Raw genomic sequence first — 22,434 nt, 5'->3', positions numbered from 1 at the left:
CTCGGCCTCCTCGCCACGCTGCGGGGCGCTGCGGGCCGCAGCCGCGCACGTGCAGCAGGTGGACGCGCTGCCCTGCCCTGCCCTGCCCGCCCGGCCCGCGGCTCCGTGTCCCGTCCCGCTGCGCAGGGAGCTCCGTTTTGCGAAGCCCCCCCCCGCGCCTGCCCTCCCCTCCGCCCTAGAACTGGGGGAGGCTCGAAGTTTGCCGAGCTCGCGGCTCCGGGGCCGGCAGCGCTGGGGCCGCATGTTTCCCGCAGGTGGACGCGGGAGCTGTGCGGGCTGGGAACGCGCTGCGCTCCTGCACCAAGCACGGTCGGTGCGGGATGCGTCTCCGAAAGGGATCTCTGTCTTTCGTTCTTTATCCGACACGCCGCGTTTTTAATGATGAAAAACGAGAGCGGCCGGACCCGACGGCGAGAGCTGCGGGGAGGTGCGGGCAGCGGCTGCGGGGCTCTCCGTGCACACGAGCCTTGTGCTGCTGCACTCCAGCGGACGCCAGCTCTGCGTGCCCAGCTGCGAGGTGGGCAGCGCTCAGCACGGCCGCGCATCCTGCCCTAGCGGGGTCCGGACCCGTGGGCTCGGGGGTCCCTCCGCCCCACCCCCCCCGGCTCTGCGTTGGAGCACGGGCTGCAGGCAGCAGGGCTGCGCTCCTCCTGCGGGCACGGCGCTGCTGCTGCGGGGGCAGCCGGGGGCTGGGTTTGGTGCTTGGCTGCCCGGCCGAGCCGCGTCGTGCTCCTGTTCCGCCGCCCAGCAGCGCTGGGTGTGAGGTGCCCGCATCGCAGGGTGGGCGCTGAGCTCCGTGCCGATTCAGCGCCGTGCTGGGTGCTCCTGCTGCTCGGTGCTTACCCGGCGGGATGCCGTCCCTGCGCCGATCTCATGCGTTGATCTCACCGTGTTTCGAGCCCAGCTCCATCCGTGGCACTGTGGGCTGTGGGCAGCCGGGCCTTCCCCCGGGGCCGTGGGTCGCCCGTGCTGCCCCCAGCCTGTGCCTGGCTGCTGAGGACGGGGTCCCATCCGAAAGGGAATCTGGGAACAAGGCACAGGTGCGTGCTGAGCCTGCTGATGTCACGCAGCGGATTTCAGGCCGAGACCTGCCCCGGCGGTGGGCGAAGGGAGCTGCTGCGGAGTTGGAGTGTATTTCCACGTGGCTTCGTGCGTGGAGCAGGAGTTGGAGCAGCAGCGCTCCTCCGGGCCGCTCCGCTGCTGCTCATTGACATCAGGGGCTGCGCTGCTGGGAAGCAGGGATGGCAGCAGCACTGTGCAGCCCAGAGCCCCTCAGTGCTGGGCTGGGGTCCCTGCACTGCTCCGAGCTCCCCAGTCACATCCAGTGCTGTGGCTGGTGCCCCGTCCCACCTCCCTCCCAACCTGACACCTCCAGGTGGAGCAGAGGATGTGCTCATTAATTAACCCCTTCCTTTGTCGTTCCTTGGGCACCCATGGGCCAGGGGATCTCCTGCCCTGACCCGTGGTGCTGGACACCAGCACTCTGCATTGGGAGCAGGGGTTGCATTACTGCGGGTCCGTCCCATCTGCAGCTGCTGAATGGGGAGTGGGGCTTGGGCTCTGGTTGCTGGAGCGGTGTGGGGCCGAGCTGCTGTGCTGCAGAGCTCGGGGCAGTGCTGGGGTGCAGGGTGTGGGGCTGTGGCAGTCGTGTCTCCCGTAGGTATGGGAACGCTGGAGGAGCAGAAGGAAGTCATTACAGGCATTGCATTACCCTGGCCGCGGGTTTTGTACACAAATCCTCCCTGCCTGTTTATGCTTAGGACGCAGCATAGGGTGCCTGCTGGCTTGGCTTCCAGACCTATTTTTAAGCAACCTACTTTTTCCATTTAGGAAAGGACACGGCCCGGGGTGAGTCCCGGCCTGGCCGCCCCACGCCGCCCCACACCGCCGGCCGGATGGGGACAGGGGCCCAGCACTGACCCCATGAGGCGCTGGGACCCGCTGTGCTCCCGGCACACGCCGCACCGCTCCGGTGGCCGAGCGCTTGTGTTTCCCCCAGGGGCCGAGTTCTGAGGCGGGATGAATTCGTTCCTTCCTGAATTCGGGCGGTTCGTGGAGCACGGGAGCGCGGCAAACGGGGGAAGGCGAGGAACGCTCGGCAGCTGAGCTGTGCCGGAGCAGCCTGCCCGCTGCAGCCCCGCGCCGCTCAGGAAAGGGGAAATAGCTCGGGATTAAGGCTGCTCAGCGATGCCTGTGTTTAGATCTGTAAGGCTGCCAGCACATAATTAATCTGTGACTAAGCAAAAGGAGAAGTTGTTTTTTCCTTGATACGGACAGAGGCGGGAGAAACCCGAATTTGGGGCCAGGAGTAGAATGTATGGGGTGAGGAGCGGGGGGGGGGGGTTCAGCTTCTGCCCCCAGGTGGCGGTGGTTGGATGAGAGGTGGTGGGCTCACGTTGTGCTGGGGGGGTCAGCTCGGGTTTGGGGGAAATCCCTTCTCCAAAGAGCGGCCAGCACTGACATGGGCTGCTGGGGGGGGGGGGGGGGGGGGGTCACCGTCCCCGGGGGTGTCCCAGAACCGTGGGGATGTGGCACTGAGGGACATGGGCAGTGGGCACGGGGGGGGGTGGGTGGGAGCACAGAATGGCTTGGCAATCACCTGGTTGGAGCCCCCAGGTGATCTCAGAGCTCCTTCCCGGCACCAGTAGCTGTGTGATTGGATGGCACGGCACTGGGAGATGGGATCTCATTGATCACGGAACCGCAGAACTGTCGGGCTGGGACCCCCAGACCCACCCCCCTCCGTGGGGTGGGTGCCCCCAGCTCAGGGTCCCGGGGTCCACCAGGGATGGGGCCCCCGGCTCCGGGCAGCGCTGCTGGGTGAGGGGCTTCCCCCCACGTCCCACCCAGCCCCCCCTGCTTCAGCTTACGGCCACCCCCCCCCCTCCTGTCACCACCTGCAGCGCCTGCTGTTGTTGGAAGCTGCGAGCCTGTCATTAGCTTCAACGTAAATTAAGTGGTCTGGCTCTCAATAGAGCTAATGGGCACTTGAATTTGATTACTCCTGCTGCTAATCAGCTGTTACAAACCGCTGCAGTGACCGGGGCTGAGCTCAGCGCTCTACTCCTGGCATCTCCCGTCAGCGCCTGAGCGCTGGGGTGGGAGCAGTTCCCACGTGGGGGGCTGGGGCTGCTCCCCGTGTCACCATGGTCCCATGCAGCTCAGCAGGCACCCAGAGCAGGGCAGTTCTGTGCCAGACCTGCACGCCCGCATTGCTGGGGCCGTGGGGTGCCAGCGGCGAGCTGCCTGCCTTATGCCTCTGCCCTGAGCTGCCCCGTGCTCCGTGTGCCCGCTGTGCCGTGGTTCTTGTCCCACATCTCGTGTTTGTGCCGTGGCCGTGGAGGAGGCGGTGTTTGCTCAGCTGAGCGCGGCGGCGTGGGGGCAGAGCCACGCTGCCCGGTGGCTTCGTGGCACGGGGCTTGGAACAGAACTTTCTGTCTGTGGTGCTTGGAAGTGATGAATGGAGAGCGATCCGGCGCCGCTGCTGGGAGAGCTGGCCGAGGTTTCAGGTGTTAACGATTGGATTAGAATCATGGAATCATGACGGCTGGGAAAGCCCTCCAAGGCCCCCCAGCCCACCCCACCGTGCCCACTGCCCACGTCCCCACGGCTCTGGGACACCCCAGGGATGGTGACCCCCTCCCCCCGCCGTGGGGCAGCTGTGCCAGCGCTGGCCGCTCTTTGGAGGAGGAATTTCCCCGGTACCCAGCCAGCCCCCCCAGCACGGGGCATTCACACGGGCTGAAGTGGCACAACCCGTGCACGTTGCATGGGGCGATGTGTGCTCGTTTCCCGAGTGCAGCAGAGTGTGTGCGTGCACGAGCGGCTGAGTGTTGCAGGGAGGGAGCTTGCTGGAGGTGCTGAGTCTCCTGAGGGGTTCTGCAATGCACTCACCCTGTCTGCCTGCCCTGCCTGCGGGCTGTGGTACCAGGGAGAGGAGGAGAATCACAGAGCAGTTTGAGTTCCCAGGGCCATTGGTCCCACTCCCTGCAGTGAGCAGGAGCACCCCCGGCACCATCAGGTGCTCAGGGCCCCGTCCCCTGACCTCGGATGTCTCCATTCCATTTCAGACCCCAATGAAGAGTGCATCCCCTCCATTCCCACAGCCCCTGTAGATACTGAAGGCTGCGCTCAGCTCTTCCCGCAGCCTTCCCTTCTCCATCTGCACAGCCCCGGCCCTCCGCCTGTCCCTGGAGGGAGGTGTTCCATCCCTGTCCCTGGAGGGAGGTGTTCCATCCCTGTCCCTCTGGGGGGTTTCCATCCATGGGAGCATCCCTGTGGGCCCACACCCCTCCTGCGCTGAGGGCTGTGCAGCTGGACGCAGGACAGACACACCAACAGCGCCGGTTGCTGCGTGGTGTGTGCTGCTGGGGGCACAGCTGAGCGCTGCGCTTGGTGCCGGCGGCTTGTGCATGGAGGGTCCTGGCAGCGCGTTCTGGGCAGGGAAGGGGCGAGCAGAGCGGTGCCAGTGAAGCCTCTGTGTGTCCGTGAGCTGCTGGGAGCCGGTGCATTCCCCACCTGGGTGCACGGGCACTAGCTGAGCTGCGGGAGCTGGAGCCGAGCGCTGGCCCTGGGGTCCCTTCCTTCCCCTGCTGCTTCCCTGATGCACATGTCCTCTCCTCATGGCTGCTGCTGCATGGGGAGCGGTGCTCGGGGCTCACGTGGCAGCCGGGGCGAGCCCATGGAGGCTCAACGTGGACTAAAGTTGCCACGTGTTAACATGATGCGTGGTCTGTGTGACTTCGTGCCGGTGTCCCGGGGAAGCGGGACGGGTCTCAGCTCCTGCCCTGCACGCCATGGGGCTGCCAGGGCTGGGTGGGAGGAAGCGACGGGATCTGGCAGAGCCAGCAGGATGGCAGCACAGCCCTGTACCCCTGCAGCCAAGGGCCACGTGCTGCTCCCGGCCCACGTTGCTCGAAGCCTTGGGGCTGGTGAGCAGCATGGGCATCGTGTGGGGCTCCGGTGGCCTCCCACTGCCCCACAGCTGGCATGAAGAGCAGGGAGCCCCTCATTCCTGGGCTCTTGGTCACTTTGCCCTGCTGTGTAGGATTTCCAGCTCGCTCGCCCCAGTCACCTGCTGGAAAATGTCACTTCATTGGATGTGTTTGTTGCAGTGTCCCTGCGTCGCGGCCGCCGCTTCCTCTGCAGGGTGCAGGGGGAAGCCGTCCTCCAGCTGACGTCAGCGCAGCGCTGCTGCTTGGCTTTGCTTGGCAGGGGAAAGGCAAAGCTCCTTTCTCCAGCGTGCACCTATTCCCTGTTCGCAGGGAGATTTATTTGGAGGCTTGCTGCTGTCGTTACTCCTCGTGATGACTTTGCGTTCTGCTGCGCCCTGGCAGGAGCTGCTCGCAGGGAGGGGAGCTCAGCCCCGTGCAGCGCAGTGCATGGGAACCAGAGGTGCTGAGCTGCCCCGGGGTTGCTCCCCATGGCTGCACTATGGGCTGCGCCCGCCCTCCCTGCAGGGGGATGTCAGGAATGCTCTTTTGCTGCCATTGAACCCGGTGGGCTTTCCATATGGTGAAACTGCGTTGCCCTCAGGGCTCTCTTGTCTCATTGGGCTTCTCTAGGACGTGCTTCATGCTCTGCCCCGGGTTCCCCAGCAAGGAGAACCCGACTGCTCTGCGGGCACTGAGGGCATCGCCACGCGGGTGTTCTGCGGCCTTGTGTCCTCCTCCTCCTGCTCTCCTTCCTCCGTGCTCTGCTCCTTCCCACCCCGCACCGCCGGCTCTCCTCAGCCCCCATGGTGATGTGGGGCGGTGGGGACGCGCTGGGACCCCGTGGCTTCCTGCACCTCATGGAAGGACGAAGCTGAGGACCCGGTGAAACACAGCAGGAGATGCTGGCTTAGCACCCGCGTGTGACTCGTGCTCGCTGGGCAGGACTGAGGGACAGACATCACAGGACACTGGGAGAGCTCTAGCTGGGCAAACAGCCAGCTCCGAACCCAGGTGACAAAGCGAGCACTAATAAAGGAAAGGAAGGGGTGCTGAGCTGAGAGGGGAACCAAGAATGGGAACCCCAAGTACTCAGCCAGCGGGGGGAAGGCTCAGCAGTGCTATGGGGAGAACAGGGGGGCTGTGCCCCCAGTACCCAGAGAGACCCACAGGGCTTCGCCCCAGCAGACTCTCCCTTGTTCCAAATAAAGAATGCCAAAGGCTCCGCTGTCTCTCTTTGGGATGAAGATCCAAGCTTTCCTCGCCGCCCTCAGCCTCGAAACATGTCCCTCATAGCAAATTGTAAATGGGAAAGCCTTCAGACTCCAGAGATGTGCCTCGGCTGGGCTGCCCACGCTGTCCCATGGCGAGCTGTCCCTCAGTGAGCTGCGTCTGCTGCAGGCCGCAGTGCTGCACCCCAAGGGACACAGGCTGCTGTCGTTGTGGCCTCCACGCTCTGGAGCTTTGGTGAAAATCAAAATTGGTGATTCTGTGTAAGGCGTGAGGGATAAATAAGGTTAAAACAGGGAGAAGATGCCCTTGTATGGCAGCGCGGGGCTGGTAGATGCTTCCTTGAATTAATTATGCTGTAAAGGGGCCCTGGGACATCCCTGTTCCTGATGGTTACGGGAGGGGGAGAAGCAGCGCGCGTGGGGCCCGGGCCTGGCATCCGAGGGGCTGCAGGGCCACGAGGAGTTGTAGGGCAGGGCCATGAGGAGCTGCAGGGCCACGAGGAGCTGCATGGCTGCCATGAGCCTCTCCTCTGCTCTGGGCCGAGCAGCCCCGGGCCCCTCAGCACTCCTCACCCATTGGTCCCTCAGGCCCTTCCCCATCCCCTCACACGCTCTGGTGCTGTTTGGGTCTGGCTGAGGGCAGGGCAGAGCCATCCCTGACCCAAGGGCTGTGCCACCGAGGTGTTAATCCTTGCAGGAATGACGCCTTGCAGGAAGGCCCGGTGGGAGCGCTGGGGCTGCTGCTCCAGCCTTCCCCAGCACGGACGGTGCAGGCCTCACCCTCCGCTCCAGCACAACCTGGGCTTGCCCTTTGCCATCCTTTCCTTCCTCGGTGTCCGTAGCAGAGCACAGCCCTGGCTGGAGGCAGCCCCGTGTCCCACACGCCATTAAGATAGGCCGAGGTGGTGCGAGGGGCGTCCTCCGGGGGGGCTGGTTCATCCTCATGTGTACACAGGCCAACCCGAATGGCTCCGCATCCCCTCGGGGCCTGCAGTTGGTGGCTGGCCGCCCCGGCTGCTGGAGCTGCTCCGTTTACTTGCTGCCTGCCCATAGGTGCCCGCGCCCGGGCCGCTTCTCTTATCTTTTTTGTATTCTGTAAATAAGAGAGAGATAAGAGAGGAGGAAGAGATGGTTTCTATGAAGGGGTGGTTTAACCACTTCCTTGCAGTGTTGCGTCTCGGGGGCTGCAAGCCGGGAGCTGCTCGGGCTGCAGAGCCGGGAGAAGGGCAAGGAGCAAGAAACCAATTGAGGCGTGACGTGCAGCTGCGTTATGGAAAGCCCTGGCAAAAAAAGGGACGGTCTCTCTGCTATTAAATGTGATTTTCCTTTTGGCAAGTTTGGACAATATACTTCAAATCATGAATGCGGGTTCTTAATTTCTGCAGGGGGAGGGTACGGAGAAGGCGGTGAGCGGGACGGGGCGGGCGGCCGCGGGCTCAGTGCTGTGCTTCCATTGCAGGGGCAGCCTGCACGCAGAGTCCAAGGGTCCCTGCTCCTCTCTTGGAGACAGCAGAATTCAATGGGGCTGCGAGCGAGCTGAGCTGCGTTGGGGCTGGCAGGAGCAGGTCCCCTCCTGATGTTATGTGGGGCTGGCGTGGGGCGTGTATTGCAGAGTATGCTTCCTGCGTGGTGTGGGTGCTGCTCTCCTCGTTACGCCCGTGTCCTGCTCACTGATGGGCTCAGCTCCTGCTCCCTGCCCAGCAGGAGCCCTGCGTGGCACATGGGGCTCGCACACCCTGCTGCATTCCGGCTGGGAGCGATCTGAGGGTCAGGAATATGAGTGGCTGCAACACGAAAGCTGCTCCTTGCGCCTGAGCTCGCTGCTGCTCACAGCTGCTTTTTGCAGCGGGGCTGATGTCTCGCTGCAAGGAAGTGAACGTGTTGTGCTGTGAAACGGATGAGAATGAGTGAGCGTGCACTCTGAGCAACAAGGATTGCGTTAAAAAAAAAAAAAAAAAAAAAAGGCCAACAACTATTCTAGCTAAAGCCAAAAGACGTGGCAAGATGCGTGCCTTTTAGACCCAGTTGGCTCATGTGTTTTCATACCTCAGAGTCACAGAGTTGTGGGGCTGGAAGGGAACTCCAGAGCTCATCGAGCTCCCTAGCCCAGGCTGCACAGCTCAGCGTCCAGGCGGGTCCTGAGTGTGTCTAGAGAAGGAGACTCCTCCGCCTCCCTGGGCAGCCTGTCCCGGTGCCCATCACCCGGCGCCAGCTGACGCAGTCGGGCAGGTTGCAACGCTGCAGGGACGGTTCAGGAGCCAGCTCTCCACCCTGGCACAGTGCACTGGGGGAGAGCATGGCCGAGCTGGGAGCGCACGTGGCATCGGAGCAGCATTCACTCCGGGGGGAGAGCGGAGCGCTCGGAGCAGGCTCCTTGCAGGAGCGGCCGGGCGCTGCCGTCATGCTCCTTGCAGCCAGAGCTGCGGGCACGTCTCAGTGCCGTGCTTTCATCGGCGCTTTGAAGTCGAGGTCCTTTGATCCCGGCTCGGGGCGCTGGGCAGCTGGAGCCTGCCTGCTGCTGGGGCGCTGCCTGCGGGCTCTGCCCGGGGGTTGCAGCTGCGGGCCCAAATGATGGGCTGCCTCAATGCTGGGCGGCGAGCGCTCCTGGGCAGCCAGATGGGGATGCTGCGTTCCCCTCCGCTTTGAGAAAGCTCGGAAAGTTTTTGCTTCTGTCTGCGGCGTGCGGTTATTGACGCACCTTGCGCTCCTTGCTCCCGGCGTCGCTCAGCCGGAGCTGCGGAACGGAGCTCTGCTCTTCAGGCAAACGTTGCAGCGGTGGTGCGAGGAAAATCAGGCACGATGGCAGAGGGGTTGTGGTTTACGTTTGGTTTCTTCTCGGCTTTCTTTGGCATCTGCCATTTTTCAGGCAAGAGTGACTCACCAACCTCCACGCTGTGGTTTCCTGGCTTTCAGCAATTCTTCTTTCACTTTGTCGAAGCGATGGTTGGCTTTGCATCGCAGCGCTGACAGCGCCCAGGGCTGCTCCAACAGGCGGGGGGACAGCGGGCACAAAAGGGACTGTCCCCCTCTGACTGCCCTCGTGAGGCCCCATCTGGAGCACAGGAGGGATGTGGGGCGGTGGGAGTGGGTCCAGAGGAGGGCACGGGGATGCTCAGAGGATGGAGCAGCTCTCAGTGGAGACAGGCTGAGGGAGCTGGGGGTGTTCAGCATGGAGAAGGGAAGGCCTGGGGAGACCTCACTGCGATCTTCCAATAACTGAAAGGAGCTCATAAGCAGGAGGGGCAGCGACTTTGTACTGCTGCTGCCCAGACCTGAGCAGTGCGAATCGCATTTAGTTGCAAATATCCTCCTCATGCTGAAAATATTTTAGGAACACCCTCTTGCTCCCCTCCCCCCCCCCTTTCTGTTGTGATCCTGGAATGCATCTCCTGGGCTGGGTCTGTAGCGGAGCCATCCCTGTGGTGCTCTGGGCTCTGTTCTCGTGCTGGCTTTGTGTGCACGCAGAAGTTTTGTGAATGGGACATTCTGGTAGAAGCTGTGGGGAGAATGGACCTAGCGTTCATAACACTGCTTGTAAGCCTGGAAAACCATCACGGTGTATTCATGGCGTAGAGCAAAGGCTGGAAAAAGCCGCGGTTGCGTATGGCCCCGTGTTTTCATTCACAATTTGCTGCTCTCAGGGAACACATGGGGTCACTTCCTTGATGCCATCTGGTTTCCGTGCAGCAGTCCGGGCTGCGGGGCGGGGGGAGCTGGCTCGCGTTGTGTGCAGCCCACGGCTGCTGCTGGCGGCCGCAGGTTGAAGGCCGCCCTGCGGATCCGGGCTGGGTGACGGCGCTGTGGGACGCGTCCCTGCCCGTGGGGGAGCCGGGGCTGTTTCCAATGGCATTCCCGATGAACAAAAGCAAGCAGGAGTTTGTCCTCCTGCTGGCACACCCACGCCGCGACGTGATGCGTGGTGTTCCCCCCCCCCTCGCCTGCCCAGCCCTCCCAAGAGCGTGCAGCGCTGCAACCCCGCGTCCTTTTTCCTCTTCCAGCCCTTTGCCACAGTTTCCAAGTGCTCGTTTCTGCCTCTCGGGAGGGAAACACGCACTTAAGCATTTGGCTGCTCCCCTTCAGCGGAGCTGGTCTGCAGAGCAGCAGCACCCGGCTGGGACAAGCTGCAGGCGGTGCTCCGGAGCGGCAGCTGCTGCTCGTGCTGGCCTGGCTGCTGGCAGCTCCGGGCTGCCCGGGCGCTCGGTCTGCAGCAGGCCGAATCCTTCCAGTCCGCAAACGAGCAGCGGTGCAATATTTAACATCATTAAGGAATCCTCTCCTGCCCGCGGTGAGCGCGCTCCTGCGGGATGCGGAGGTGCAGCCGCGCCGCGCGGAGGGCTTCCTTAAATCTGAAGGGCCCTCCCAGTTTGGAGGGCTGCAATGGTTCGATTTCGATCAGCGCAGAAGGGAAGGAATGCGTGAGCAGTTCGGCTGTTTGCTTTGGTGTTACGCAGTAACCCAACCTCTTGTCATTTAAGCCCTTTAGAACTTTTGCCTTTTGCTGCGCCTCTCGCGGAGTGACGTGTTGTTTTCTAGCAGGTTCCGTGCAGAAGCGCTGTGGATTAAAGCAGCCGCCCTTACCTGACGTAGGCAGCCGGGCAGAAATGCTGCGCGGTGCCTGGAGAAAGCAGACAGAAACCTCAGAGCCCCGGGCAAGGCTGCAGGGGAGGGCTGGGAGCGCTGGGACAGCAGTCGGCCCCAGGGCTCCGCTGGCACTGGGAACCTGATCATAAACGCAATGGGCTGCACTGGGACGGGCTGGGAGTTGGAAATTTGGGAGGGGGTGTTGTTTGTGGAGGGGAGAGAGCAAAACGCTCAAAGAGCAGCAGTGGGGTGGTAGAGTTGGTGCTGGAGGGCCCCGCTGGAAGCAGCTGCTGGGGGTGCTGGGAGGAGGGGGTGCTGGGATGGCCGGGATGCGGCTTTGCTGGCGTTAAAGCAGCCTGCTGCGTGGGGAGCCTGACAGCCATGGGTGACGGGGGGCTGATGGCAGTAAGCAGTGCTGTGCCAAGGAGAGCAGCCCAGCTGTGTGCCTGCTGCTGTGCTGCCGAGCCCCATCCCGGTCCATGAGCCGCTGTGGGTGGGGTGCAGCGGGGGCTGTGCTGTCCCCAGGCCATCTGCCTGCACTGGGCTCCCCATGTCATCCCAGAACAACGGGGATCCTGCAGCTCAGACCCCTGGCTGCTGTGCTGGTGTCTTGGGGCTCCTCTCTGCACCCGCTGGTAGGCGGCTTGCTGGCATTTTGGGGCGCCCCTCCTTGCGGAGGCACCCAAGGGCGTCGCTGAGCGTATCAAAGATCAAACGATCTAATCTTGGCTTTTATTTGCATCTTATCTAGACTAGCTTTGTTTTGTTTTGTTTTGTTTTCTTTTTTTGCATTGTGCAATCCGTGTGTCGCTCCAGGGTAAATATTTGAGCTGCTGCGGGAGCTGGGCGGCAGAGGGCTTGGTGCTGGGGCGCGGGTCGGGGTGCCCATGCTGCAGGGTGGGTGCTGCTGGGGCACTGGCAATGCTGTGCGTCAGAGGAGGAGCTCGGTGGCTGCTGGGCTGTGCAGGCACTGCTGAGGGGATGAGGATGGGAGGCAGCAGCGAGGAAGCATGAATATTTCAGCAGTGCTGAGCGAGCAGCGTGCCCAGCGCTCTCCTTGCTCACGACGGAGCTCCTTCCCAGCGCTATCTCTGCAGCGTGGAGCTGGTCTGAGCTGGGAGGCTCTGGAGGAGGTGTGCCAAGCACGGCGCTGTGCCTGCCGGTCCTGCACCCCACGAGCAGCGCTGGGAAAAGATCTGCTCCAGCGAGCTTGGATCTTCATCCCAAAGAGAGACAGCGGAGCCTTCGGCGTTCTTTATTTGGAACAAGGGAGAGTCCGCTGGGGCGAAGCCCTGTGGGTCTCTCCGGGTACTGGGGGCACAGCCCCCCTGTTCTCCCCATAGCGCTGCTGAGCCCTCCCCCCGCTGGCTGAGTACTCGGGGTTCCCATTCTCGGTTCCCCTCTCAGCTCAGCACCCCTTCCTTTCCTTTACTAGTGCTCGCTTTGTCACCTGGGTTCACAGCTGGCTGTTTGCCCAGCTAGAGCTCTCCCAGCGTCCTGTGATGTCTGTCCTTCAGTCCTGCCCAGCAAACACGAGTCACACGTGGGTGCTAAGCCAGCATCTCCGGGTCCTCAGCTTTTTCATTACCTTGTTTTGCAGGTTCCCCCCCCCCCATCCTTCCTTTCTTCTTCCCCAGTTTTATTTTGCAAGGACGCCTTCTCCACCTTCTCCTGGCTTTTCCTTCGGCAGTGTCCAGCTGCGCAGCGGAAGGTCGCGTGGAGCCCTTGTTTGTATGAGCAGAAATATGTAAGCAGTTCTTTTTTCCCCCCCAAATATAACACGCTTCATTTTTGGCTGCCATTCCGGTGTTTATGGAAGCGGGCTGTATAAATCGCAGCTGTTCTAATGGAACTCCATCGAATCCCATCGCCCTCGTTCCAGCGCTCAGTGACGGCACCTCCTGCCCCACTGTCCCCAGTGGGGGTGTCCGTGGGGGCTGGGGGGGCCCTACTGGTGGCACCGCTCCTCCTTGGGCCTGGCACGAGACACATGGCTCCTTAAAGCGCCCCAGCACTGGGCTGAATGCCTGCTGGGCTTCTGGGGGGGAGGGGGAGCAGGGTGATGGTGGGGCTGGGCCCTGTGGGTGATAACAAGGGGAGATAAGGGCAGGGAGGAGACAAAAGGTGGATGGGGTGACAAAAGATGGATGATGAGTCAGTGAGGGGGTGGCAGCTCCCGGAGATCAATCCTGGCGAAGGTCCCCTTGGTGCTGGACTCCTTCCAGAACATCCCTGTCTGTCTTTTCTGAGCTGGGGAGCCCAGCACTGGACACAGTATCTAAATGTGCCCTCACCAGAGCAGAGCAGAGGGGAGGATCCCCTCCCTCGCCCTGCTGGCCACGCTCTGTGCAATGCACCCCGGGTCCCATTGGCCTCGTTGGCCGCAGGGCACCCTGCATGCTCACGGTCACCTGTCATCCACCAGGACCCCCAGCTCCTCCTCTGCAGCAGCTCAGCCTGGACCTGCACTGATGCTGGGGTTGTTCCTCTCCGGATGCAAGGCTCTATGCTTGCTCTTATTAATATTCATGGGAAGAGCTGCTGGACCCGACCCGTCCCACACCACAGCCCTCTGTCACTGGGGGCGGCCGTGGGGTGTGACACGGGGGGCAGGGGACGTGGCTGTGTCTCTGTAGTGCCCCGGGGGGTGACGGCCTTTAGGAGCTGTTACGGTCAGGTTGTGATATGCACGGTCTTGCTTAATCTTCCATCAATCTTAGGTGGGGCTGCTCGCCCGGCCCTTTGTTCCTCCCGCTGGGGTATTGGTACAGCACTTCCTCCCGGGGGGTGGGGGGAGATGGCCGTGACTGGGGTGGCACCTGGGGTCCCTTCCTTATCAGATTGCCTTATCAGCACACGCTTCGGTGCTCCTTTGGTGCTGCCACAGACAATGATTCCAGTCACGCTTCGTTCTTCGTGCAGGGGCTGCAGTTAATTAGTCCCCAGCACCCAGGCTGCAATGAGCACCGCGCCGCCGGGTGGTGTGGGCGCTGGGCAGGGCAGAGCGCACGCAGGGAGCTGAGCACGAAGTGGTTACGAGAGCGGCCATGTGAATAGAAGCGCCTGTTTCAAAATAAACGACCTTTTCTTCCTGTGAATCGACCTTTGCCACAGGGCCGCGGTGTTCGTTGTTGTAAGAAGAAGCGCGGGTTCGGGACGAGGCGATGGCAATAATATTTTGGGAGTGGTCCTGCAGCCGCGCTGCGTCCCTCCCACTGCAGCCAAACCTGAGGCACCAAGTGCTGGAACCGCTCCTCGGGAGCCCTGTGAGCACTCACTGCAGAGGAGTCCCAGCACAGAGACCCCAGCTGGTTCATAGCGATGAGGAGGAAAGCACGGAGAGAACCGGCTTTGTGGAGAAGCTGGCTGCCCATGGTTTGGATGGGCGCACGCTGTGCTGGATGGAACACTGGATGGATGGCAGGGCCCAGAGAGCTGTGGTCAATGGAGTTCAATCCAGTTGGCAGCCAGTCACGAGTGGTGTCCTGCAGGACTTGGTGCTGGGGCCTCTTCTATTCAACATCTTTATCAATGACCTTAATGAGGGGATTGAGTCTGCAGACTTACCCTCAGTAAGTCTGCAGACGACGCCAAGTTGGGAAGGAGTGTTGATCTGCCAGAGAGTAGGAAGGCACTACAGCGGGACCTGGATAGACTGCATCGATGGGCCAAGGCAAACTGGATGAGTTTCAACAAGGCCAAGTGTCAAGTCCTGCACTTTGGTCACAACAACCCCAGGCAACCCTACAGGCTAGGGAAGGAGTGGCTGGAAAGCTGCCTGACGGAAAGGGACCTTGATGTGCGCATGGACATGGGCTGAATGTGAGCCAGCAGTGTGCCCAGGTGGCCAAGAAGGCCAATGGTATCCTGGCTGGGATCAGGAATGGGGTGGTGAGCAGGACTAGGGAAGTCATCCTGCCCCTGGACTCGGCATTGGTGAGGCCCCACCTCGAGTCCTGGGTTCAGTTTTGGGCACCTCAGTACAGAAAGGACATGGAGGTGCTGGAGCAGCTCCAAAGAAGGGCAACAAGGCTGGGGAAGGGCTTGGAGAATATGGCCTACGAGGAGAGACTGAAGGAACTGGGGCTGTTTAGTGTGGGGAAGAGGAGGCTGAGGGGAGACCTCATTGCTCTCTTCAAATACCTGAAAGGTGATGGCAGTGAGAGTGGGGCTGGTCTCTTCTCACTGGTGACAGGGCAAGGGGAAATGGCCTCAAGCTGCACCAGGGGAGATTTAGGTTGGATATCAGGAAAAACTTCCTTACAGAAAGGGTTGTCAAGCACTGGAACAGGCTCCCCAGGGAGGTGGTTGAGTCACCATCCCTGAATGTGTTTAAAAACCGCTTGGATGTGGTGCTCAGGGACATGATTTAGCGGTGGGTTGTTATTAGGGCAGGACGGTTGGGTTGTGGTTGGACTTGATGACCTTGAAGGTCTTTTCCAACCTGAGCAATGCTGTGATTCTGTGATCCTAACTGTTCTGAGAGAGTAGGAGAGAAAAGCTGAATGGGCACAGCTGGGTGTGAGGGCATGCAGCGGTGTGCTGGAACTGCGACGTGCTCCGCTCCCTTTCCCGAGGCACAGAGCACTGCCCGGGCACTGGCATGGGGACACAAGGCAGCAGCTTTCCCCAGAGCTGAGCCCTTCTGCATTGTGTCCTAATTCATTTTCACAGCTGTGACGGGCAGGAGAAGGAGCCTGTGCTAAAACATCTGTCTTTCTAGGTAATAAAAAAGCCAACCCTGTAAGCCCAGCCCAAGGTATGTCGGTTCTAGGCCTGGAAATGAACCCCTGTAGCTCACAGGTGTGCTCGGATGCCAAAATGTGATGACATTGATCACAGTGTCCTAAAAGCGTTCCATAAGAGCTCCAGCTCCGTGGCTGTATTGCGCGCTCACATGTTGAGTTTGCAACGTGCCGGTGCGGATTTGCATGCGTTGGTGTGTACGTGTAGCACCAGAGCGGGGGGCTATGAGCCAAAGACGGGAACCCGGGCTGTTCTGAAGAATGCTTTGCCATTGCTCTGACCTCGATCTGCAAAGCAGCAAAGTTTACATGTAACTCGGTTAAAACCACAGCATTGCGTTCATCCTCCTGATTGGGGACAGCCTCTGCTCGTGAAGCCAGTGGTGAGCTGCATGCTGTGTGCAGGGACACAGAAGATTAGCAGTACGAGGATGGGTGTACCATCCCCATGGCGCTCCACTTCTAGCTCCTGGTCGGTTGCTTCCAATGAATGCTTAGGAATATTCGGGAATGAGTGCTTACGGCTGAACCTGCACTCGTTTAGGAACCCTGGTACTGAGTGGGGGTAAGCTGCAGGCGTTTGGCTTCATCCTCTGCTCCCACACGGGCACGTGGAGTTCTGGCAGTGGCAAAATGTCGTCTTTGTCTGCTGGCGTGCTCCTGTTTGCTGCCTCACTGTGTGGCCAGGGCTCCTCCTTCCTCTTCTGGAGAGCGCTGGTGCTGGTGCTGATGTTGGTGCTGGTGTTGGTGCTGGTGTTGGTGTCATTGCTGGTGTTGGTGGTGGTGATGGGTGACGGTGTTGGTTCTGGTGCCAGTATTGGTGCTGGTGTCAGGGTTGGTGTCAGTGCTGGTGTTGGTACTGATATCGGTGCTGGTGTTGGTGTCAGTGCTGGTATCAGTGCTGGTGTTGGTGCTGTGTGCTTTGCAGCAGGCAGGTGGGCAGTTGCAGGCAGTGCCCCTGGGAGCCATCAGTGCCGTTTTGCTCGCTGCACATCCAGAGCGTACAGCAGCAAATGCCAGACTTCCCTTAAATCACCTTGCCTTGTCCTGCGGGGATCATCACTGGGCTGGGATGAGATTTGGGCCCTTAAGTAATTTGGACCTTTCTGCCTCATTTTCTGCTGATGGCTGTTGTGCTCATTTCCCATTGATCTCAGAGCAGTCGCTGCCAGAGTAGTCTTAATCCATATCTGCTTGCAGCGAGTCCAGCGCAGCCTCCACGAGGCAGGGGCTCACTGCTGACATCACAGGACCCCCATGTGTTTAATGGGGTGCTGTTAGTGCCTGGGCTGGGGGGCTTGGCGTTGTGGGGTCCCACTATGGATGGGATGGGATGGGATGGGATGGGATGGGATGGGATGGGATGGGATGGGATGGGATGGGATGGGATGGGATGGATGGTGCTCACAGGGACTCAGGTGTGCAGCAGGATCTACGGTGTTATCCTTGAAACGGACGAAGCTGTGCGACAGCAAGCCAGAAAAATGCATTTCCTGCTCAGGAAGAAGGGTAACTTCTCTCAGCTGGCGTGTTGCAGAAACACCCCGCTCTCGGACGCTGTGCCGGGGGGAAAGCACCAGCTCCAGCAGCACTGAGCACTGTGATGCTTTGTGCAGGGCCGTGCAGGCCGCAGCGGGCCGTGCTGCAGGCCATGCTGTGGGCTGTGTCAGGGGCTGTGCTGCAGGCCATGCTGTGGGCCATGCTGCAGGCTGTATCAGGGGCCGTGCTGCAGGCCTCCTCAGCTTGGTGTTTCCTCCCCCAGCAGAGTTCTGCCGCATCGACAAGCCGCTGTGCCACGATGAGGACGAGCAGCTCAGCTTCGAGGCCGTCCGCAACATCCACAAGCAGATGGACGACGACGCCAACGGCAACGTGGACGTGGAGGAGAGTGACGAGGTTGGTGCTCCGCATCTCCCGGCCCCTCTCTGCGCCATGCGGGCAGCGGCATGGCGGGGCGGCCTGCACCCTGGTGTGCCATCCCAGGGCCGTGGGCCGCCCTTCCACTCACCTGGCGAGGAAACGCCGTCCCATCACAGTCCGAGTTCTGATCCCAGCCATGCCTCTGGGCGCTGCCATCCCTGCAGCACGCAGCTTTTCTCCTGTTCTGGGGGTTTCTGCACCCGCTTCATCTTTGGTTACCAACGTATCCCAAGACTGGGAGACGAGCGGATCTGTTTACATGCCTGCGGTTTTGTTTCGTTGCTTCATTTTAACTCTGGAGCAGGGAAGGCCGTCCGATCCGATCAAGCCTCTCTTTGCCATCTCGTTGAGCACACGCTCTGGCTGCTGTCCCTTCCCGCTCCACTCATTCCCCGGCCCACCTGGAACCGTAACTTTGTGCCCGCTGCAGGAAAAGGAAATGCGTTTTTGTTGTCTCGGCCTTTGAAATTTGAGCTGATAACTTTATTAAAGAGAAAGAAACAGGATCAAACAGGAGGGGAAACGATTGTTCACGAGGGTGGATAGCGGTAGAACAAGGGGGAATGGTTTTATACTGAGACAGGGGAGGTTTACATTAGATATTAGGAGGAAGTTTTTCACTCCGAGGGTGGTGAGGCACTGGAACAGGTTGCCCAAGGAGGTTGTGGATGCCCCGTCCCTGCAGGCATTCAAGGCCAGGCTGGACGTGGCTCTGGGCAGCCTGGGCTGGTGGTTGGCGACCCTGCACTCAGCAGGCGGGGTTGAAACTCGATGATCTCTGAGGTCCTGTTCAACCCAGGCCATTCTAGGATTCTAGGATTCTATGAAAATTGTTGCTTTCCTACGTAAGTACCAGAAGAAATAGTGACTGCTGGAGCAGAGAAAGCTTTCTGATTCTTATAACAGCTCCTCAACTGCAACGGGTGCTGGTTTGAGAGGTGCAGTGTGAGGGATGCTCTCCTCTAAGCAGACAAATGGAAGTAACACAGTTGAAGTGTTGGAAAAATGCAGACCAAGGGGCTCTGCTGTGGGCCACAGGATCCCAGTTTCCCCGTTCCTCACCCTGTAGCGGGCCAGGGGCTCAGGGTGGGCTGGGAACAGGGCTGCTGGGTGCTGGGAGTGGTGGTGCTGGGAGCAGTGGTGCTCAGTGCGGGGCTGCTGGGTGCTGGGAGCTCCTGGCACAGGATGGAGGGATGCAGGGGCTGCCGCTGCCCTGGAGCCCTCTGCTCTGGCCAGCGCAGGGCTGAGCAGAGATGCTGGTGTGCTCTGGAGGCTCAGTGAGGCTGTGGCTGACAGGGGAACCCAATACAATCTCTATGTGTTGTTGTGAACTCACTGAAGTGCAGCCTGCTGCTTCTGGACCCACGGCTTTGTCCTTTTTCTCTCATTCCGATGTGCTTGGCAAAATAAGAGGCTCTGAAAGCCCCTAGGTAGTGCTGTTCAGTGAGCAGCCCTGCAGAGCCCTGCTCCAGGATGCATCAGACAGAAGCAGACACCCGGCGGGCTGAACCTCCCACCCGAACCAGTGCTGGGGTCGGGCTGTGGGGCACGTTGCTGCTGGCAGTGCCTGCTGCTTCTGCAGGGCTGCTGTCCCCAGACCAGCACAGCAGCCTGGAGCTGGGAGCGGTGCTCGTGGGACGCGTTCAGCCCAGCGCTCCCATCTGGCAGTGTCGTTCCCTCCGCCTAAATTCCACTTTGTGGAGTAATTAAAACAAATGGAAGCCTTTCGCAGACAAATAAATGAAAAGCTTTCAGCTGCGTTCCCTGCAGCTGGGAGCTTTCCCCTGGGGCGGCTGCGCTGCAGCTCTGCCTCCGCTCGCGGAGCTGTGCTGGGTTGTGCTGGGGCAAGCCCTGCCCTGCCTCCAGCTGCCTGCTGCTCCCAGGACACGGGGCACGTCCTGCCCGCTCACCCTGCGGTATGGCAACGTTGTATGAGCAGTAACATTCATTCTTCAGAAAGGCTGGAGGACCGGCAGCTCAGCTGCTGCTGGCCCCTCGTCTTCTGCCCCTTCTGTCGAGCCTAACTTTGTGGTTTTCTATTGCTTGTATTTAACATACTGATCTTCTCGTGCCGAGTCGCCGTGGATGGCACGCATGTGCTGCAGCCGCATGGGTTACGGTGCTGGCAGCCCCTGTGGGCCGCCTTCCCCCATCCTGTCACTGCCAGGAGGTTTTGCTTTGGTTTCCCTTCTGGTGACGGAGCACGTGGCTCCTGCTGGCCGTGGGAAGCCCCTGTGTGCGTGCAGCGAAGCCGTGCGGGTTGCACGCCGCCGGCAGCGTCGGCTCTGGGAAGCACAGAAGCTGTGCCCTGGGAAAGCCACGCGCCGTGCGCAGCTGCGGTCCTGCCCGGCTTCGCGCTGCCCTTCAGCCCTCACCGCCTGCTTCCTTCCTTCCTGGGAGCGAACGTTCAGCGAAGCTGGCGATGACATCATTGACCTCAATTAAAGCGAAAGAGCCGTCCCTCGTGGGAGAGCTTCTAATTAGCGATCTATTTCTGCTCCCCGCGCTCACCCAGAAGGCAGCTGCGGCGATGCGCTGCTCGGACGGGGTGCTCGGCAGGGCAGGTGCTGTTAGCCTGGTTTCCCGAGGAAACGAGGGGCGTCCCACTGCTCTGTTGGTCCTTCCTCATTCTGATCCCGCAGCCCAATGGGCCTCAGCCTCCTCCAGGCACAGGCACGCAGCTCGGGCAGTGCTGGGGAAGGATTCCCCTCCACATGTGATCTACACCTCCCCTCCTTCAGTGTAAGCCCCTCTGCCTGACCTGCTGGGGATGGGTGTTAGACAGTGGGAGAAAGCATTTTCTGCCCGAAGCAGAGGTGGTTTGCTGGAACAAGCAGGGGTGGAGGTTACAGCTGTGACCATCCCAAGAACTGCTCCCCCAGGGCATGGCAGTTCCCCTCCGTGCCCATGCAGGGACCTGTGCACCACCTCAGGGCAGCGCTGCTCTCATCGTTACCCGCTGCCTTCATTAAGGGAGGTTCTCCAGCCGTGGGACTTCTGAGGACGTGCAGGGTATGGTTTGTGAGTGCGCGGGGACTGTCCCATGCAGAAGCGGGTTACATTTGTGCAGTGAGCCGTGCTGCAGCACGACTGTGCCACGGCCACTGCTGCTCCGGGATGCAGCTCTTGGGGAGGTGGTGCCAGGAGCAATGCACGATGCAGGGCACTGCAGCATTGCTGCATGTGGGCAGCGTGGGGCTCTGCTGCTGGGTGTGCTGGGGGTCCCACGGCCATGTTGTGTGCGTGCGTGTGTGTTAATGTGCACCTGCAATCAGCGAGTCCTTAAGGATGGAGAAGCCCTCCAGGGTCACCAGCCCAACCCCAGCCCACCCCACCGTGCCCACTGCCCACGTCCCTCAGTGCCACATCCCCACTGTTCCTGAACACCCACAGGGACGGTGACCCCCCCACTCCCTGGGCAGCCTGTGCCGGTGCCCGACCAACCTGACCCTCCCCTGGCACAACATGAGGCCATCCCCTCTCATCCTATCACTGTCACCCAGGAGCAGAGGCCAGCTCCCCTCGCCACAACCTCCTTCCAGGAGCTGTGGAGCCACGAGGTCTCCCCTGAGCTCCTCTGCCCCACACTGACCCATCCCATCCCCCCAGCCGCTCCCACAGCGCTGTGCTGCAGACCCCTGGCAGCTCCGCTCCCTTCTCTGGACACGCTCCGGGGCCTCCATGTCTTTGTGGCAGTGAGGGCCCAAGGCTGAGCTCAGCACGGAGGTGCGGCCCCACCAGTGCCGTGCAGAGGGACGGGCAGCTCCTGCTGCTGCTGCCCGCACTGCTGCTGACACAGCCAGGATGCTGTTGGCCTTCTTGGCCGGCTGGGCACACTGCTGGCTCGTGGTCAGCCCCGGTTCCTTTTCCTCCCACACCCTCCAGCCACTGCCCCACGCCTGCAGCGCTGCGTGGGGTCGGTGTGAGCCAAGTGCGGGACCCGGCACTGCTCTCGTTGGCCCCCACCCATTGGCCCCATCCCAGCGATCAGCTCCCCGGGTCCCTCTGCAGGGCCCTCCAACCCTCCACACCACGGCCGTGATCCCAGTCCCCGCTTCCCCCGCAGCCCTCCCCCGGTGGCAGTGCCGCTGGGAGCACTGAGCGATCGCTTTCCCTCTGCGCTCCCTGGAGCTAAATATACCGGGCAGCAGCTGGCCCCGCTGGTGACATTGCCGCCTGCCGTAGGTCAGGGCCGTGGGACGCGGAGCTGCAGTGGCACGGGGGGGTGCTGGGCTCGGCCTGCACGCTGCGGGGCCTGGCTCTGGGCTGTGTGCTGGGAGCAGGCCGGCCTGCTGCTGCTCAGTGCGCCCTGCGGGCCTGCAGGATTGAACGCTGCACAGTTTTAGTGCTCTGCCTCCCATGGAAGCACCACCTCCTTGTGTAGGGGCGGCTTTAAAGAACCGTTACGTTCTTCGCCTTCCAAACCCTCTAGCAAAGACTGTGAATCGCAGAAACGGCAAGGTTGGAAAAGAGCTCTGAGGTCACGTCCAGCCCACCCCCAGCGTGCTCACCGATAGAACCATGGAGGCTGGAAATGCGCTCCAAGACCCCCAGCCCGCCCCACCGTGCCCACATCCCCCAGTGCCGCATCCCCACAGCTCTGGGACACCCCAAGGACGGTGATCCCCCCTCCCCGGGCAGCCTGTTCTGGTGCTGGCCGCTCTCTGGGGGAGGAACGTCCCCTGTACCCACCTTGCTGCCCCCTGGCACAACTTGACCCTCGCACCACATCGTGATGGTGGGCAGTGGGCTGCAGCACTCCATGCAGCACTCCATGCAATGCTCCATGCAGTGCTCCGTGCAGTGCTCCGTGCAGTGCAGCACTCCATGCAGTGCTCCATGCAACGTTCCATGCAGTGCTCCATGCAGTGTTCCATGCAACGCTTCATGCAATGCTCCCTGCAATGCTCCATGCAGTGCTCCCTGCAGCGCTCCATGCAATGCTCCATGCAGTGCTCCATGCAGTGCTCCCTGCAGCGCTCCATGCAATGCTCCATGCAATGCTCCATGCAATGCTCCATGCAG

At 61.3% G+C, this 22,434-nt stretch overlaps 2 protein-coding genes across 10 annotated transcripts in view; one reads left to right on the top strand and one right to left on the bottom strand.

Annotated features, from left to right (window-relative positions):
• RHOG (ras homolog family member G) overlaps positions 1-1,427 on the bottom strand; it is a 9,005-nt gene extending 7,578 nt beyond the window's left edge. The window contains exon 1 of the mRNA XM_021384076.1: positions 844-1,427. The gene's annotated coding sequence lies outside the window, so the exon portion shown is untranslated. The remainder of the gene's footprint in view (positions 1-843) is intronic.
• The window catches only part of STIM1 (stromal interaction molecule 1), a 55,386-nt gene continuing 33,318 nt past the window's right edge, over positions 367-22,434 (top strand). Inside the window, exons 1-2 of one of the 9 annotated variants that reach the window (XM_021384068.1) lie at positions 367-517; positions 17,255-17,385. In XM_021384068.1, the coding sequence (XP_021239743.1) occupies positions 379-517; positions 17,255-17,385 (270 nt within the window). In that variant the 5' untranslated portion in view covers positions 367-378. Of the gene's footprint in view, positions 518-8,983; positions 10,449-10,488; positions 12,492-16,839; positions 16,999-17,251; positions 17,386-22,434 lie in introns of those variants that run through there. The other 8 variants (XM_021384067.1, XM_021384063.1, XM_021384064.1 and 5 more) reach the window with 8 other exon arrangements.

The sequence above is a fragment of the Numida meleagris genome, chromosome 1 (genome assembly GCF_002078875.1).
Source record: "Numida meleagris isolate 19003 breed g44 Domestic line chromosome 1, NumMel1.0, whole genome shotgun sequence".
NCBI classification, from domain to species: Eukaryota; Metazoa; Chordata; class Aves; order Galliformes; family Numididae; genus Numida; species Numida meleagris.
Note: the sequence above shows the minus strand (reverse complement) of the source record. Positions and strands in the feature narration are given on the sequence as shown.